Source organism: Solanum dulcamara, chromosome 2 (genome assembly GCF_947179165.1).
Source record: "Solanum dulcamara chromosome 2, daSolDulc1.2, whole genome shotgun sequence".
NCBI lineage: Eukaryota > Viridiplantae > Streptophyta > Magnoliopsida > Solanales > Solanaceae > Solanum > Solanum dulcamara.
In genome coordinates, this window is record NC_077238.1 from 81,439,704 (window position 1) to 81,460,922 (window position 21,219).

The 21,219-nt window shown below is 30.0% G+C and overlaps 2 protein-coding genes across 2 annotated transcripts; both read left to right on the forward strand.

The window, feature by feature from the left end:
* Positions 1-12,775: 12,775 nt before the first annotated feature.
* Positions 12,776-16,340, forward strand: LOC129881050 (ABC transporter G family member 6-like). Its single transcript, XM_055955370.1, has 2 exons — positions 12,776-13,892; positions 14,445-16,340. Exons 1-2 carry the CDS (start codon positions 13,137-13,139, stop codon positions 15,951-15,953), a joined length of 2,265 nt encoding a protein of 754 aa, XP_055811345.1. The 5' UTR covers positions 12,776-13,136; the 3' UTR covers positions 15,954-16,340.
* Positions 16,341-19,630: 3,290 nt separating this feature from the next.
* On the forward strand, positions 19,631-20,976 carry LOC129878666 (stellacyanin-like). The gene is made up of 2 exons (XM_055953475.1): positions 19,631-19,832; positions 20,476-20,976. Exons 1-2 carry the CDS (start codon positions 19,667-19,669, stop codon positions 20,859-20,861), a joined length of 552 nt encoding a protein of 183 aa, XP_055809450.1. The 5' UTR covers positions 19,631-19,666; the 3' UTR covers positions 20,862-20,976.
* The last annotated feature ends 243 nt before the right edge of the window (positions 20,977-21,219 follow it).

A 21,219-nucleotide genomic window follows, 5' to 3' on the forward strand; every position in this document is an offset into this window, starting at 1 on the left:
AAATTACTTAATTTCATTTGTGCGGCTCCTAAATACTATTAATGGATTGTGGAACATGCTAAGGCTACACATACTGATCCTTGGGGTACTTACGGAGGGTCTCATATATTTTTCAAAAAAATATTCAACCCGAAGCCAATTCACTAAAATATTCATGGCTAATACATACGAAATATGAGAAAAATATCTAATTTTGCTTGTGCGGCCCCTAAATGCGTTGTAGATCGTGTAGAGGCTACACGTACGAATCCTTTAGATACTTACATAGGGTCCCATAAAGGTTTCAAAATAAAATTAACCAGAAACCAGTTACCAAAATATCAATGGGTAACACACACTAAAATGAAAAAAATGACAAATTCTCCTTATATTTCCCCTAAAGACTATGTATACGCCATGGATCTTGCTGACGCTGCACGTATTGATCTCCTAGGTTCCTACGGAGGTTCCTATAATGATTTTGAAGAAAAATCAATCGGAAGCCAGTTCATCAAAATATTCATTGGTTAACAAACACGAAAAAAATAAGAAAATTGTCTAATTCCACTTATGCAGCCCCTAAATGCTATGAATATGCCATGGATTAAGCCGACGCCCCAGGTACTGATCCCCTAGGTACTTATGTGGGGTACGATAACACTTTCAAATAGAAATCGATCGGAATCCAGTTCACCAAAATATTCATGGCTCACACGAAAAAGTGAAAAAATCATTGAATTTTGCTTTTACGATCTCTAAATGTTATGAATGGGTCGTGGATCATGCTGCACAACACATATTGATTCTCTGGGTACCTACAAAGGGTCCTATAATGGTTTCAGTGAAAAATAGACCGAAAGCCAGTTCACCAAAATATTCATGAGCTAACACACACAAAAAATGAAAAAATTGTCTAATTTCGCTTGTGTAGCCCCTAAATGCAATGAATGCAATGTGAATCGTGTCAACGTCACACGTACTGATAACCTATGTACCTACTGAGAGTACCATAACAAATTCGAAGAAAAATCGACCAAAATTCAGTTCATCAAAATTTTCATGTACTAATACACACGAAAAAGTTAGAAAATTAGCTAATTCCGCTTATAGGTCCCCTAAATGCTATGAATACCCCGTGAATCATGCCGATGCCGCATATACTAATTCTTCGATTAATTATTGAGAGTACCACAATGATTTCAGAGAAAAATCGATTGAAAGTCAGTTCACCAAAATATTCATGTCTAACACACATGAAAAAAATGAGAAAATTACCTAATTTCACTTGTACGGCCCCTAAATGCTATGAATGCATTGTGGATCATGCCGACACTGCACGTACTGATCTCGTGGATACCTACGGAGTGTCCCATAATGATTTCGAAGAAAAGTCGAATATAAGTCAGTTCACCAAAATATTTGTGGGCTAACACATACGAAAAAAATGTGAAAATCACCTAATTCCACTTATGCAGCCCTTTAATGCTATGAATGCGTCAAGGATCGTGTCGTGCCACACTTGCTGATCTATTGGGTAGCTACGGAGGGTCCCATAATGATTTCGAAGAAAAATCAAACGGAAGCCAATTCACCAAAATATTTTTGGGCTGACACATACGAAAAAATGAGAATCCCTTAATTTCGTTTGTGCGACCCTAAATGCTATGAATGTACCATGGATCCTACTGACGCCGCAGGTACGGATCTCCAAGGTACTTACGTAGGGTCTCATAACACTTTCGTAGAGAAATAGATCGAAATCCAGTTCACCAAAATAATTATTAGCTAACACACACGAAAAATGAGAAAATCGGTTAATTCCGTTTGTGCGGCCTCAAAATGCTATGAATGTGTCGTGGATCATGCCGACGCCATATTTACTAATCACCCAGTTACCATAATGATTTCGAAGAAAAATCGATCGAAAGTCAGTTCATCAAAATATTCATGGGCTAACACACATGAAAAAACTTAAAAAATCATCTAATTTAACTTGTACGGCCTTTAATTGCTATGAATGTATCGTGGATCGTGCCAACGCCGCACGTATTGATTTCCTGGTACCTATGGAGGGTCCCATAACTATTTCGAAGAAAAATCGACTGGAAGTCAATTCTCCAAATTATTTATGGGCTAACACATACAAAAAAATGAGAAAATCACTTAATTTCGCTTGTGCAGCCCCTAAATATTATGAATGCACCATGGATCCTGACGATGATGCACTTATTGATCTCCTGGGTACCTACGATGGGTCTTATAATGATTTCTAAGAAAAATTTATCGGAAGTCAGTTCACCAAAATATTTATGAGCTAACACACGAAAAAAATGAGAAAATCGCCTAATTCCACTTGTGCGGCCCCTAAATGCTATGAATATACGTGGATTATGCCAACGCCGCATGTACTGATCCCCCGGGTATACCTACATAGGATCTCATAACGGCTTTGAAGAAACATCGATCAGAAGCCAGTTAACCAAAATATTCAGGGGCTAACACACATGAAAAAAATAAGAAAATCGCTTAATTTCGCTTGTGCGGCACACCGTGGATCATGTCGACGCCGCACCTACTGATCCCTCAGGTACCTACGGAGGGTCCCATAGCAGTTTCAAAGAAAAATCAATTGAAAGTCAGTTCACCAAAATGTTAATGGGCTAATACACACGAAAAATGAGAAAGTCGTCTAATTTGGCTTGTGCGGCCCCTAAATGCTATGAATGCACCATAGATCATGCCGATGCTACACGTACTGATCCCCCATGTATTCACGAAGGATTCCATAAATATTTCAAAAAAAATGATCGAAAGCCACTTTACCAAAATATTCATGGTCTAACGTTAGCTCACGAAAAGCGAAAAAAATAGTAAGTTCTCATATTTTGACCCATAACGCTAAAAAATAGTGGTGCGGATCCTGTAGAATCTATGAATATCATTCATTAGGTAACTACGGATGGTCCTACAAATTTTGGGGTCAAAAACTTTCGGACAATTATATTTACAAAATATTGATAGGCTAATATAAAATTGAGAAAAATCCTGAATTTCTATTTCGTGACTGCTGAACATTAAAAAAAAGTAGCATGAATCCTATAAAAAACTATAAATATCATTCACTTTGTAACAACTTATGTCATACAAAATTAGGAGTCAAAAAGTATTGAAAAGTCACATTTACAAAATATTAATAGGCTAATGCGCACAAAAAAAATTAAAAAATACTAAGCTCTTATTTTGTGACCTGTATACACTAAAAAATAGTGGTTTGGATCCTATAGAATCTATGAATATCATTACTAGGTAACTACGGATGGTCCTACAAATTTAGAGTCAAAAAAATTTGGACAATTATTTTTACAAAATATTCATAGGCTGATACACACAAAAAATTGTGAATGATATTCATAGGCTAATACATTCAATATGTCGTCAAATTTGAGCTGAAACAAAATTGATCACACATAGGTGAATTTTCGATTAAATAGCAAACTTGGAGAAAAGTAAAAATTTAGAAAATAGGATTTGTATTTAAACCTTAAAGTCATTATCATATAATTAATTAATATAGGATAAAAAGGCATCATCTTATTGGATTATCTATTTAACAGTTAATTAACAAAAATTTAAAATTCAAAACGAAATCAATAACCCAATAAAAAAAATTATAAAATCATTTAAAAATTATTAACCCAATATTAATAAATTAATAATATTTTTTTTAATTCGATTGAACCAATTTTGCACACCCCTATTTCATTTCTAGAAAATCTTATATATGGACTTTCCTTTTTGTATCAATCATGTATATAATCCATACCTTCTAGTGAAACCAACTTGAATAATGAACCAAAAATGAGTACTACTACTAAATTGTTCAACAAGTTTTATTTCTCAATTTTTTTTCTATATTTAGCACGTTTCGTGTGTAAACATCTTAAATAAAATCTTTAAAGTCAAAAAAAAAAGGCAACTTGGTAACATGTATCCCATGATGAGTAAAGACAAATAAATTTGGCCAATACTTTGTTGTTGCGTTTCATAATGCACATAAAAAGTTTGTTTTCATTTGGTTGATTTTTTTATTGAATTCTAACGTATGAATTAAACTTTCGTACTATAGTGTATAACCTACTTTTATTGACTCTATACTAATTTTCTTGCTAACTTGAGGAGAATATATATAACCCTTGTTTGAGAAGTCACCGCAATAATGTAATTCTATAAGTGAAGTTTGGAAAGAATAACATATACGCAATCTCACAAGACCTTCGTGGGGTACAATCATAATTAAATTCATGATTGTTCAGAATTTTAGAAAAGATGCCTACTGATTTTACATAAAAAAAATATATACATATCAATTAAGTACTAAATTTCTTTAATACAAATATAAAGTTCTCTTGGCAAAAGTTACTAGTTTTGTTGAATCATTAATTAGTGGCGGAGTCAAAATTTTCAGTAAATGGATTCAAAATATAAAAAGCTAAAGAAATAGACCAACAAGATAAAGTGAATTTAACATTTACTATATATGCACAAAAAAATAATTTTAACTTTATATACATGTAATTTTTCGACGAAAAAATTTAGATAGACTCTCTCTTGCTTTGATCCGTAACTAAAACTCTAGCTCTACACCGGAGGAAATTAAAGATAATATAAAAGTCTTTGAATATGGCAAAAAGTAAAGAAAAAGAGTGATCAATTTTAGTGCATTAATTAGTATATATATATATATATGTAAAAAGTCACTATGCCATGTGAGCTTTTAGTTAACCGCAGACAATTCATGAAATGCAACGACTATTCACCATGAAATTTTACATGAAAAACGAGCTTAATTATAATTTTTGGGATTTTAAAAAAAATATATAATCCAAACATAATATTTTGCAACAGCCTAGTTATAATTTTTTGTTTACACATGCAACAACAATAACAATAAGGTGGTGTGTATATATATAACGTTATCATTATACTGTGAAAGTAGATAGATTGTTTTCGATAGACTCTCAACTCAAATAATGGATATCATAAATCAAGTATATATAATAATTTAAAGTAAATGCAGAAAAGAACATTAGTAACGACAATTAATATCATAACATAAATAGTATCTTTTTTTGACAATAGCTAACGTTTATATATTTATACATTATCATACAATATTTATGTAGCAATAAAAAATATTTATCATGCATAAATTAAAGGTATATAAATAAGTGTGTATGCATTGGCTTAGTTACATGTTCACGCAAGATCAATAGTTTTTGTTCAAATAATATATATATATATATATATATATATATATATATATTAAAAAATCCATTTAATAACTATAAACATTTCATTATGAATTCAATCATTATTATAGTACTGATTTGAGGTCAAATTTTTAGGATTCCAAACTCAATTTGTAACTTTTTTCTGCACATCTACGATCAATGAATCTCCCGAATTATTGTTTTTAGAAAGAAAAAAAATTGAGGTCGATGTAGATTCACCTTTGTGTATAAATACGTATATTACCTTGTATAAAAATGATTTTAGATAATCATATATAACAAGATCGAACGTGCATTAATTAATAATATGAAAAGTAAGGTAGATAATTGATTAACTTGCTAGAACGGATAAAATAGATGCATTGCAGAATTATGATTTAGTTTCATATATCCATAATTCCATATGATATAAAGAATTTTAACAATATCAAGTTGCTTGAAAAACAGATACTTCATGTTCGAATTCTTGAGAAATTAAAAAAAGAATGTTGAATAAGCTATCTTCAAAAATGGACCTTATAAAATACGATTTTAAATTTAGTCGAACCTCAATATAAATATCGACAAAAATCAGACAATTCTTTTTACTTAAAACCCAATTACACGTCGATACAAACGTGGATTGATAATTATAAGAAGCTAGTACGTAGTTCCAATCATTTTATACTTTTATTGTATAGTTGAAATCAAATTGAAAAGCAACTTGTTACCAAATCTAATACCAAAGGATATTCTAAAAGAGCCCAATATATATATGCAAAAGGAATTTGGTCAATTTTAGCATATACATAATATAAATCACGATATACACGTGCCATTTTATAAATTGCAGAAAATTTATGTTAAATGCAACAAATTGTTCAATATGAAATTTTAACGTGATATGAAAAATATTCAATAAGAAAAACTTGTACGTGAGTTAAAAGATATGGACGTGTCACATACAGAAAAACTTGTACGTGAGTTATCCTTTAAGAGAAAATCGTACGATCAAAATAGTCTTTACTATATAATGGTGTTGTCTATCGATCGGTTCGATTCAATTTTGAAGTTTATCAATTTAACTTATCAGTAATCAGTTTATAGACATATTAAAGAGTTAGTGAACTATTATGATATTGGCTTATCGATTATCGATTTATCGGTTATTGATCATTATCTGTTCGGTTATTGATTTAATCGTTAAGATTTAATACCAAAAAAATCATTAAAAATCACTTAGAAACAAGGTGACAAACCAAATGAACCATGCACATTAGTTGACAAATTGCATCTTGTCAAAAGTAAATGTAAAACATTGTATAATAACCAAGAGTTTGAGACAACAAAAAATAAAAATATGAAAACTAAATCCTAAGTAAAGAACTTTATATGCCGAATGATAATAAATATAAATTATTAAGTTGTTATCGGATTATTTGTTAACTCGTTAAGAAAAAATCTTAAACCGTTAAGAATTGATAATAAAAAAAATTAAATCATAATCCAAAACTGCTAAATCAATAACTCATTACAAATAAATCAATAATTTTATTTTTTGATTCGATTAATTGATTTTGATTCGATTTTGAATAGCCTAGCGGAGCGTTAAAAAAGAGAAAAAAGTTGAGCGTTTCAATCTATAACCTTTTTGGGAATTTCTACAGTAATGACCAACTTTAACTATTTTTTTGTTCTAATAATTCGGTATTCAAAATTCTCCGATTTAATTAATTTGGATTTGTATGTATATTTACTATGAGTAAACACTTGTTTTCAACAAATTATTTTATTTTCAGATCTTAAACTCGATATCTAGTTAGGGGCGGAGGAATTTCAAATCATTTCTACATGCACACTTAAGGGTTTATCTGAATTCATTTTACAAAAAAATACGTTGTTTGTATATATTTGAATGTTGAATCTCCTTTGTTTATTCGTATCTTTATTTTTTCATATTTTAAATCTCTTAATAAAAATTATAACTTCGCCACTATGTATGTACACTCTTCTATGTGGGTAGAGCTAATGTCTATCAGAGGTTTATCTGAATCTCTTTTAACTACAAAATTTCATAACATATAGAAGTTAAAATATTTTTTCTAAACACATAATAAATACTATATTGGATCTCTGAGCTTTTTATTCGCTTTGTTCTTTATGTTTTACATTTCTTATATTAATACTGTTCGATAATGATATTATGTAACTAATTAAATTACACTAATATTTAAAAAAAATACAACTATATAACTCATTAAATCCATTTATCCAAAACAGGGACTCCATGCATGTGTTGGAATTTGAATTTTGATGTAAGACTTTTTATTGTATAGTTGAAGTATGGATATAAATTCAAATATGATCTAACTGCATTTAACCCTTTTTGACTTCTTCTTTTTTTCTATAGGTGACGGTGATAAAATAGGGTTGGCTTCATTTATTGCACATATATACAAAAAAAGTTAATTAAATTGTATACATTTTATTTTCCAATATTGCATTTTAAAGTTATCCGTTCACAAGGACGGTTATAGAAGTCGGTCTATTGTTTCATGTGAGCTAAATAATTTTTATTCAAATTAAGTATATTTTTAGTCATTATTAAATAATTATTATTTTTCGCTAAAAAATATTCGATGGCTATTTCATCAAGCAAGAATGGTTTAAGTAAATTGGTGACCTAAAGTTAAATCTAAATGGAGCCTTAAATTTCTAATACATATTTTTTATGAAGTTTATTATAGTCAATTATTTAATCTTTCTTGATACATTGTATCAAGATTTATCAAAAGTCGGTCTATTGTTTCACGTGAGCTAAATAATTTTTATTCAGATTAAGGATATTTTTAGTCATTATTAAACAATTATTATTTTTTGCTAAAAAATATTCGATGGCTATTTCATCAAGCAAGAATGGTTTAAGTAAATTGGTGACCTAAAGTTAAATCTAAATGGAGCCTTAAATTTCTAATACATATTTTTTATGAAGTTTATTATAGCCAATTATTTAATTTTTCTTGATACATTGTATCAAGATTTATCAAAAGTCGGTCTATTGTTTCACGTGAGCTAAATAATTTTTATACAGATTAGGGATATTTTTAGTCATTATTAAACAATTATTATTTTTCGCTAAAAAATATTCGATGGCTATTTCATCAAGCAAGAATGGTTTAAGTAAATTGGTGACCTAAAGTTAAATCTAAATGGAGCCTTAAATTTCTAATACATATTTTTTATGAAGTTTATTATAGCCAATTATTTAATCTTTCTTGATACATTATATCAAGATTTATCAAATTTCTGTTACTCCTTTCCTCTTATATGAAAAGTTTATATTTTCTACAAAATCTACTTGATATCTAAAAAAAAAAAAAAAAAAAAAAAAAAAAAAAAAAAAACCTTACAACCTATTATTTTTGTAAAAAAAATGAGGTCCCTCAAATTTAGGGCTAAGGCAATTGCTTTTTTTTTTTAAAGTTGTAGAGCCGACCCTACCGACAGATATTTTAATTAGATCAATGAGAAAATAAAAAATATTATGTGGTTATTCTCATTATTTCACAAGAATTTGTTTCCATACAATTAGTTGGTTCGATGAGAATGAGGTGGAAAAAAATTATATTTTATAACATAATTTTTCATTAATCCGCGACAGAAAAAACATCTATTTCTAATGTTGAGTGAGTTTCTTAATATAAATTTCAAATTCCGAATCTACATGCCTCTATGAACTCGTTTTCATTATTTTCTGTAATCTTAGGGACTGTTTGGTTATGGGATAAGCCCAAAGCTAATACATAAATAATTTTGATTATTCATGTATTCATTTTATACCATATTTGATTTGCAAATAGGATAAAAGTTATTCATATATTATTTTTGTACATTATTTAATTGGTAGGTTTCGAAATGTTGTATAAAAGTTATTTAGGTATTAATTTATATGGCGTTTGATTGTGTTTTTTGTAATCCTATATAATTGATACTTACATAACTTATAGGAAATTTATGTATAATTTTTGTGAAATAGAAAGTGAAATAAGTTATGTGGGTATTAGTTATGTATTAAAATAATAAATTATACGTTTACATCTATCAATTTACTTTTAAACGTATATTAATTCACAACAAATCAAATAATTAATATATATAAAAGAAGCACTACTAAATTTTTTCTTTAAATTTTTTTATCTTGTTAATTGCTTAATCCTACAAAATTATTATTATTATTATTATTATTATTATTATTATTATTATTATTATTATTATTAAGACAAAAACTCCAAACATCATCACACCATTTATTTATACCAAAAATACTAGAACGCCACAACACACTCAAATATGACATTTATTCATCCAAAGATTTCCTTTGAATAATTTCTTACTAGACCGCCATACCAATTACTTAATTATTTTTAGTTATTTATTATTTATTTTTATTATTTTTAATTATTAATATTTACTTAATTTTAATGAGTTATATTGGTAGTTATTTATTTTAATAAATATAATAAGTATTAGCTCATATTTAGAAATAAAAATTAGCATATTAATTTCTTTCCACCTTTACATAATTAAATTTTGTATAACTAATACTTACATAACTAATATCTGTGTAATAAAATCCTACATAACTAGTACTTGCAAAAAAAATTAAGAAAAACTTACACAAAATAGACCCAATTGTGAAACTATTTATCCAAATTGGACTTAACTCAAACTATTTATCATTAATAGACTCATCGTCCAAACTATTTACTCTTACCCCTACTTTCTCCCTTTTAATTTCGCAAATAATGTCACGCTGACGTCAACATCACTGCTATGAAATAATCCTATGTGATATTCCATCGGTATATTGATATCATACCGATATCATATAGAATTGAGTTTAATTCTTTGTGATACTCCGTCGGTATATTGATATCCTATCTATATCATATAAGATTCATCATTTTTTTAAGAAATAAAAATAAAACAATTAAGAGAAAATTATTAAAATCACAATCTTATTTATTAAACTATAAATTAATAAAAAAATATATTCTTTGTAATACTCTATCAGAATATTGATATTATATCAATATCATATACGATTGAGTTTAATTCTATGTGATATAACTTCACGTACATTATATATATATATATGTTTCGCGTTAAAACTATGAGAACTAAAACGATTGAATTTTTAGATAAATTCGACATAAATACTCTGCAACCGCCTTTGAGCACGTAATAATTTGAATTGAAATTAATTAGAAATTATCAAAAGAGAATTGGATGGAAGTTAGCTAGTACGTAGTTCGATTCATCTGTAATTTACCTAACCACTTTGCATGACCAACAATATTTCTATATATAGAAACAAAAAAGATTTTCAACATTTTTACTAATTTTTTTTACTGTTATAAAAGGGTCTATATATAAAGTTGAATAAAAATATATTAATTTATTATTTATTTTCACATTAAAATTTATTCCAATCTGATACACGTGTGTATCGAAATATATAGTAGTAATCAATTAATCAACAATATCTCAAATGAAAAAGTATTTTGTGATTAAAATGGATCCAAAATTTAAAATTTATATATTTATATATCAATTTCAAATTAATAGTACAAAAAAAGAATTTACATTTCAAATATTTATAAATATTTCAATAATTTTTAATACATATATAAAATTTAGATAATAGAAACATATAGTCGGTCCTCTAGATCCGCCTTATTTATATTTTGAGACATGAAATTTGGTATAAACAGTTTGGTTGACTATACATAAATTAACATACTAGATACAACACTATGTCATAATTACAAGGATAAAAACTCTCCTATTTGGATAATATTGCCCTTAAAAAATAAATCAAAAGCACATATTTCTTTGAAGGACTTATAAACCTTGGTAAACATCACTATCTAATACTTATATTAATGTGAAAGAACCAAGTATTGTTATACTTCAGATTCAGGCCAAATCGATAAACCGCATCAAATCGATAAATCAAATTAAATCGGAAAAAAATCTGACTAGTGGTTTGGTTTGATTTGGTTTAGTGTTTGAAAAAAAAAACCGACCATTATAGGGTTGGTTTGATTTTAACTAAAAAAAGTAAAACCGAACCCAAATCGATCCGATTATAGATATACTATTTTTAAATTATGTTATACATAAAAATATTTATTAAAATATAATTTATAAATATTTTTTAAAAATTTTTCATAATTTTTATTTTCTTTCTTACATTTAGATTTGGACTTGAGAAGCCCATCTAAATAATATACAAAAAAAGTCATCTTATAAAGTTATATTATAAAGTTAAAACTTCAAACAGTGTTCTGTCTCCATCTTATACATTGATATTTTGTACTAGAACTCTTTTTAAGAAGCATTTCTCTGTGTTTTTTATTAGATACTATGAAAAACCCGAGAAACCCGAAAAAAACTGAAAAACCCGAGAAAAATTAATATCGAAAAACCCGACTTTATTGATTTGGTTTGGTTTATAGATTTAATAACCCGACACAAATGGTTTGATTTGATTTGTAAAAAATCCGAACCAACCTGATCCATGTACACCCCTAGTTCAGATACGCATAAGCTGATATGAATATTATCATCATAAATATTTTTTAAGAAATCTAACTTCATGCATCAATTTTGAGCTTATTTTTTAAATTAGTAAACTAAAGCAAATATTTCAAATGACTTATGAGTAATTGAATATTCAAATATTATTTATATTACTTAATAGTATGAAATCATCTTCACTAATTTATGCCTCATTTTTCCACCAATAACTATTTTTTGGCAAAACAGTAGATAACCATCCATACCTACTTCCATGTATGACCCAAGAAATAGAACACCCTTTTGTATTTCTTGTGGCCAAACTTCCTCCAATCACATCCTTCCACATGTCCTCTCCCCACCCCCACCCCAACCCCCAACCCCCCTAGGGCAAAAAAACATTTAAAAAAAAATACCAAACGTGTAGATGTAAAGAATTAGGAGATTTAGGTCACCTTACAACTTATTTCAACTCCATTCCCCTCACCACAATTCAATTATAAACAAATCTTAGGATATCAAAAACAAAGAATTTGATATGAATTAATTATATACCATGTAGAATCATTATTACTTTATTAGTAATATTTATATATTGCTATAAACAAATATAGGATATACAATTAATGTAAATTGATTTTATTATATCAAATATCGAAATTTTAGTTTTTATATATATAAAATTAAGATTACTAAATATTTTTTCTTAAAGAACAGAAAAATCTTTAAAAAGAAAAACATATAATATGGACCAAATATAGTCAAAATTTGTGATATCCTTCTATTAAAAGCTAACCCCTACCCCACCATGGCACCATGACCTATAAGAATTAACTATGTATTATGAACATTATATAAATTAGATATCATCAAGATCATGAATCTTGGTCTATATATATAGCAACACATTTAGAAAACAATCAATATCCCATTGCTTTTCTTGAAGAGAAATACAAAGAATTTTAATAGTGTGGGGGCTTTTACAATTGTTTTAGACAATCTATTGAGTCTTTTTTTTCACACACAATTTGCTTACCTACTTTCAATCTACTACATAAGTCTCAAAAAAAAAAAAAACTATATATCAATCACACTACCATAAATTCCCAACAATAGTCGTCTCATTTCTTGCCATTGTTATAATGTTCTCTCTATAAACATACACCAAAACCTCGAGTTATTATATAATTCGTCGTTTAATAGAGCCTCTCAGTGTCAAAATTGAATATTTGGATCGAGTTTTTTTTTTGATAATTTTGAATTACCACTAAAAAAAAGATTTTTATATTGTCAGTGTGATAATAGATGTCGAGGATAGTAGCGGAAAATATATTGCAAGGGGGAGAAAGTGTACAATTTTATGATCAAAGAGTACAACAAGCCGTGGAGATGTCACAACCCAGCGCGTACTCTTCACCTACTCTAGGCCAAATGCTAAAGCGCGTAGGAGACGTCAGAAAAGAAGTCACCGGCGATGAAACTCCGGTACACCGGATTCTCGATACCAGTGATACTCAAAGCATATCATCTCATTCTCTTCCTTTTGTACTCTCTTTCAACAACCTCACCTACAGCGTAAAAGTCCGCCGGAAAATGAATTTTTCGTCGATACTCCGACGACCGGTCGCCGGGATTCCCATCACAGCCGCCGCCAGTGATCCACTCTCCGGAGAAAACCTGTTCACGAGTACGAAAGTCCTCCTGAACAACATCTCCGGTGAGGCACGGGACGGCGAGATAGTCGCCGTTCTAGGTGCATCAGGGTCGGGAAAATCGACCCTGATCGATGGCCTGGCGAATAGGATCGCGAAAGAGAGCTTGAAAGGGACAATAACTTTAAATGGGGAGCCACTTGATTCGAGATTGTTGAAAATAATCTCAGCATACGTAATGCAAGACGATCTTTTATACCCAATGTTGACCGTTGAAGAAACATTAATGTTTGCAGCTGAATTCAGATTGCCTCGTACTTTGTCAAAATCAAAAAAGAAAATGAGAGTACAAGCTTTAATCGATCAGTTAGGACTACGAAATGCTGCAAAAACTATCATTGGCGATGAGGTACGTAAAGTAATAAAGCTAAAAATTTCGTTATATAAAAAGTAGTCTGTGACGTATAGTATAATTTTTTGTCGATGAACTTTTTGCTACAGGGACAAAAGAACAGTACACTAGATTCTCTCTCACACACTTTTACTGTTAATCATACTTTTATCCATAAGATTATGTTTAAAAAGTTGGAAAATTTATTTCAAAATAAGTGTTAATTTATTTATCAATATATAGTCCAATATATATTTCGAACTTTAAACTTGAAATATAAAATTTGATAGAGATAATTTGGTCCACTTTTCATAAAATGTCAAGTTTAAATTTTATGCACAGATCGTACAAATAGTATTTGCTTTATCACATCATGTATAAGGTAGAAGTAGAACCTTACAATTGTTTTCGTGTGACACGTATGTTTTGAGTTTAATGCTTGTATTAGTACAGGTTACGGAATGCTTCCCTCTTTAGATCACTTATAAGTTAAATTCAATTAACTATAATCTGGTAAAAAGTTTAATGATTGTAGTATTTTTTAACATTTAAATTTACTATTTCGAACAGGGTCATCGTGGAGTCTCCGGTGGTGAACGACGACGAGTTTCCATTGGAATAGATATTATTCATGACCCCATCATCTTGTTTCTGGACGAACCAACTTCAGGTCTTGATTCGACTAGTGCATACATGGTGGTGAAGGTTCTTCAACGAATTGCTCAAAGTGGAAGTATTGTTATCATGTCAATTCACCAGCCAAGTTATCGTATTCTCGGGTTATTGGATCGGATGCTCTTCTTGTCTCGTGGGCAAACGGTTTATAGTGGGTCGCCTATGAACCTTCCACATTTCTTTGCTGATTTCGGTCACCCTATACCAGATAGTGAAAATCGGACAGAGTTTGCCCTGGACCTAATTCGTGAGCTAGAAGGGTCCCCAGGAGGGACAAAAAGCTTGGTTGAGTTCAACAAAACATGGCAAAATACTAAAAGGAGCCATCAGAATCCCGAAACAGTAACATCTACACATGGATTGTCATTGAAGGAAGCGATTAGCGCGAGTATTTCTAGAGGGAAATTGGTTTCTGGTACAACAAGTGATATTCATACTAGTCCTACTTCTATGGTTCCTACTTACGCGAATCCCTTTTGGATCGAAATGCTTGTATTGTCCAAGAGGTCATTTACGAATTCTTGGAGGGTGCCTGAGTTATTTGGCATCCGTCTAGGGGCAATCGTGGTTACGGGGTTCATCCTAGCTACCATGTTTTGGCAACTTGACGATTCCCCTAAAGGGGTTCAAGAAAGGCTTGGTTTCTTTGCGTTCGCGATGTCTACAACTTTCTACACTTGCGCGGACGCGTTGCCCGTGTTCCTCCAAGAGAGGTACATTTTCATGAGGGAGACAGCTTATAATGCTTATAGGAGATCTTCCTATTGTCTCTCCCATGCTATAGTTTCTTTGCCAGCATTGATCTTTCTTAGCTTTACATTTGCTGCCATAACTTTTTGGGCTGTAGGTCTTGATGGTGGATTTTCGGGTTTTTTGTTCTATTTCGGGATAATACTAGCCTCCTTCTGGGCAGGGAATTCATTTGTTACGTTCCTCTCCGGTGTAGTTCCTAGTGTCATGATAGGTTACACCATCGTGGTCGCGATCCTAGCCTATTTCCTCCTGTTCTCTGGTTTCTTCATGAATCGCGATCGGATTCCACCTTATTGGATATGGTTTCACTACCTATCCCTGGTGAAATATCCTTATGAAGCTGTGTTACAAAATGAATTTAATGATCCAACAAAGTGTTTTGTCAAAGGGATTCAAATGTTTGATAATTCACCACTTGGAAATGTGTCTAATGAATTGAAGGAAAAATTGTTGAGTTCAATGAGTAACACATTGAATGTCAAAATTACAAGTTCAACATGTGTGACTACTGGGGCTGATATTTTGGTGCAACAAGGGATTACTGATTTAAGTAAGTGGAATTGTTTGTGGATTACTATTGCATGGGGTTTTTTCTTTAGGGTTTTGTTTTACTTTAGCTTGTTGCTTGGAAGTAAGAACAAGAGAAGGTAATGTACTACTACTCAGATCGATCGGAGAGTGAATTCAGAATTTGAATACAGATCGAGTGATCACTCAGAGATGAATCTAGAATTTGAATACAAATCGAGATATATTCATTGTTTTTATGATGGATTTATCTTCGCGAGTGCTAAGGGTTGTGTTTGAATTGTAAACAAGGAAATGTTTGTCTTTTTTTTTGTTGAAGAAAAAATTATGTTTTTTTTTTCTGTTGAAGTATTTACTCTTTTATTGTAATAGAATAAATGTAATATTTTTTTGACAGTCTAATCAATTGATTATCGTTTCAAAGTTAAGTCTAGAATTTGAATACAGATCGAGTTCGAGCTTGAGACATAATATACAGCCTCACTACTTCTATGATGGATACATTTTCGCGCTCTAAGGGACGTTGTGTATGAATTGTTTTTTAAATATTTTTTTTTTGGTAATGTTTTTTTTGATTTATTTTTTCACTTGAAGGTACTCTTTGATTGTATTAAAACAAATGTATTTTTTTTTTGACAATTTGACTAAATTATTCTTATTATTATTATGTCAAAGCTTGTTTGGTGCAAAGTAGTTACTTGCTTGAAGCAAATGAATAGTACCCATGCCCATGTAGGTCACCAAACTGTTAATGAACTTAAAAAAAACTTTTTGAAAATCTTACATCATAGTTGACATGTAAATCACAAAAGAAAAAAAAATTAGAAGTAGCTACGAATTTTATTAAATCGCTCGTAGCTAATAGAAATTTTTAAAAATTTATCATTGGCTAAATAGAATTAGTGATAAAATATGTTGTTTATCTAGTCGCTAATTCTTATTTTTTTTCAGTAGTATGAATAGAGAAGGTCTAATTAGACAACAATAACAGCTCAAAAACTGTAACTTGTTATAGCTAGAGATGAGAAATTAAGAAATTGAGTTTATAAAGTGATTAATAAAATTAGAGAAATGTGTCACTATTCATTTTCATGCATCTTGTTCTAAAAACAATTAATCAATGTGACAAGCAAAAGCAATTACTATATTTCATCTCAACATTTTAATCGATCTTGTTTTCTTTCAAATCTTCTTGAAAATGGTTCTCTTGAGTCGGAAGTCGTCTATCTAAAACAATCTATTTACTCTTCAAAGCTAAGGGTTTCGTCTGCATGCATTCATCCGCTCTAAATTCTATTTATAGAATATATTGTTATTGTTATACATAATATTATAAAGTATAGCGTGGCGTGACATTTAGCAATCTTTTTTCTAGGCTTTGTAAGGAAACCATAGAATGTACTACATAATGCATATATATATATATATATATATATATATATATATATATAAAACTTTATTTTCATTCTTCTTTGTATTTTATTTTGCATTTATAATTTTCATGATTGTGCCTTTTGGGGGGTTTGTGGGGTGGGCGTACCCTTGTCTAATATTTATAGAGAAATCAATATTTTATAACTTCACTGAAATATAGTATTTTGTTGGATAAAAAATAATATTATAGACTTATAGCATACTTAATTATAGTAGTAATATTTACATGTTTGAAACTTTTTAATCATATATATATGTCTATTTATTGTCCACAGTACATTCCAACATATATCCCAAAAAAGAATATTTCCAGGCTGGAAACACATGCAATAATTTAGGTTTCTTGTTGGTTTCATTTAACTCATGATTGAAGACAGTAGCGTACGTAAAATTTTATGTAAATAGTATCGATTTATTATCATAATTCGATTTCGTATGTTGGTTTGAGTTTAGGGCTGTAAATATTCTAATTTTACTTTGTCTCAAAATAATGTTCAATCAGCCTCATTTCTCGAGCGATTTCGGTCATATATATATATATATATATATATATATATATATATATTTGAGACAAAGTAAAATTAGAATATTTATATATATATTTACTCAAAAATGTTATATGGATATGAGAGAGGCGAAATGGTGTATGGTGATGTATATCTTTTTTATCTTTTCAAACTTTATTTGTAACTCAATAAAAATGGAGACAACAAAGAAAATAATAGAATAGAAGAATTTTAAACCATTTGGCGATCATATATGTGTCTCAATATTAAAGTGACCAACATGGATCGTATGTACTGCAGTGGTAGGGCTGCTTCATCCTTAATCAGAGGTCTCGGATTCAATTTCTGGGTATAGAGAAAATCTTGTTAAGAGCATTACCTCTAAATGAGCCCTACAATGCGTGATTTGAACTTAGTCGGGGCTCCAATACGACTCCAAATACCGGTGGAAGACCAAAGAAAAGAGACTTAATATTGAAGTGGAAAGTACCTTTATGGCCTTTCTATTCAACAAAATATGTGTAATAGATGAGACTTATTGCACATACGTAGTTACGTACAATGAAAGAAAAAGATACCTGCAATTAGGGTTGTTCACAGTTTTGGTTAAAATCAAAATTAAATTGAAAATTTAACCAAATCGAATAAAAAAATCGATATTTGGTTTGGTTTGGTTTTAAATTTGAAAAATCGATAATATTTGATTTGGTTATGGTTATAATAAAAAATAACCGAACCAAACCGATAAATATATACATAAAATTTATAATTATTTATATGTATAATATTAGTTTTTCATAAATAATTAAAGATATTTTATATCTTTTAATTATTAATTTAAGATGGTCGAAGTACTTTTGATTATATTATAGATTCTCTAGTTAGTTTAGTTTAATTATGTAATTTTTTCATTTTAATGGACAAAATTGTTTGTATTTTGAAACCTCTGTTTGACTTGTTCTTTTAAATCTAAACTGCGTTGCAAGTTTGGTCCACCTGATTTGCCATCAGCATGTCTTTCCCTCAATATACAGCAAAGTTCGTTCTTGTGGGCCGTGAGGAAAAAAGAGCTTCACAAGAAATTTGAAGAATATAATGAGAGAATATTTAAATTGTCCCGACTAGTCATAAACCGAAAAATCGAACCAAACCGACAATAACCAAACCGGTGGTTATTATTTTACTTGGTTTGGTTATGGTTTTAGACATTTAAAAACCGATTAAATTGATTTGGTTATAATTTTAATCAATAACCGATCCAAATCGAACCATGAACACCCTATATGCAATACCAATTACCAAGTGTAAGGACTAGACTAAACATAACACATACTTATTATAGAACTCAATGAAGTAAATAAAAATTCTTTAATCCAGTACTATTTGGTTGATAGATAGATTCCTTACTAGATGAAACCATAATCACATTTTTTAAGACAAAATAAAGAAATTAGATCTAGTTAGGTGTTAAACTACCCTTCCAAAAAGTTCATCTATTCTCAACCACTCAAACCAAAATAGTCACTTAGAATAATCTACATTAGTCCATACAACATAACTCATTCTTAATCAGAAGTCTCATATTCAAACTCTCCAGTGTATAGAGTCGTTGTTAGGGAGAGATTTATCCCTTAATGTGGAACTTTCCAGTGTGAATCTGAATTTAGTTGAATCTCAACACGAATAACGAACACCAGGTGGAAAACCGAAAAAAAAAAAAGATAACTCAATGATCATAACCTATTTCAACTAAATAAGCTTTAATCCGTATGTAGTTATTAGTTAGGTAATCTAATCATAAGTTCACCTATAATATATAGTTGTGTGTGTGTGAGAGAGAGAATATGTATATATGTCCACTTTCTCATCTTTCTTCTCATAATTAATAATACAGTTATGGCAAAGCCTCTTCTAATTTTTGTAGTTTTGATTCTAATTAGTCTAATTATATGTTCAAGTTCAGCTACTAACTACATTGTGGGTGATAGTTCTGGCTGGGATATTAGTACTGATCTTGATACATGGTTAGTAGGAAAGAAATTCAAGATTGGAGATCTACTCAGTAAGTATCATCGATCGTACTATTTCAATATCAGTTTAAGTTATACATACTAACAATTTTTTTAAAAATCTATACTATCAACACAATTCAATCGATCATATATAATAGGTTATCACACTATTTTAGGTTATCTTATATCAAGCTTGATAGTTGATACAAAGATTTACTTGTTTTTGTAGGTCAACTTAACTTGATAGCGTAAAAGTTCTTGTAAAAATTAAGATAAAAAATACCTTTCCACTCTACGAAATGTCTTAGTTTTAGGATCATTCTTACCAAGTAAATCATCTCGTGTTTGCCCTTGACAATAACGGAACTCCAACATGAAGTATAATGAAGGTAATTTTAGATCATAATCAAAAGTAGAGGGCAAATTTGGACCTTTTTTTAAAAAGCATTCCGCCACGTGGAATCCGTCCAACCCACATTGGAGCTTCATTAAAGTCAAGTGCAAATACGAGACGATTTGCTAACAGCAAGGATATGAATAACCTTAAAAATAATAATATCTCTTATACTAGAAAGTAAATTTCAAACTCCCTTTTTTTATCGGTGTACATAACATAAACTCTTTCATCATCTGTCGATATCAAAAATCTCGTTCAATCTTAATTTCATCGATTATACTTTTTTATTTTTGCAGTGTTCCAATATTCATCGTTCCATAGTGTGTCCGAGTTAACGAGGGAGAATTTCGTGGGGTGCAACACGAGCAACGTGCTCGATTCGAGTAAAAATGGCAACACAACCTTCTCATTGGCAAAGGCAGGGGACAGATACTTTGTTTGTGGTAATAGGCTACATTGTCTTGGAGGAATGAAACTTCATGTAAATGTAGAAAACGCAAATGTTACAGCAGTATCCCCTGCTGCTGCACCACCAGAGAAAGGGCCCTCTTTTTCCCCTTCTTCAAAGAGCAAAAATCCATCAGTTGTTCCTAATTTTGCTTTGTCTGATATTCATGTTGGATTGGATTCTATGGTACTTGTAATTCTTGGCTTTTTGTTCTTAACATTTTCACTTATGTAAACTAGAGGATTTTTCATAATCAAAATAGATTATTTGTTTGTATATCGGCTCTTCTGGCAAGTCTTGTTATCCCTATGGTCGTCTATCTCTCGAGTTGGAACAAATTACTATGATTCATCCCCCTGCTTATGTTACGTATTAGTCAATATTTTTCACAAATTTTACGCACGGATGCTCAAAAATCCCTCAGTTTTTCCTAGTTTTGCATTTTCCAATTATGTTGGATTGGATTATCTAGTCCTTGCAACTCTTGCCTTTTTGTCCTTGGGATAAACTTTGAGGATTTTCACTTTTGAATTGTGTACTTTAACTTGTGCATTTATTTGGGTTTTACTCATGTGCATATGATATATTCATG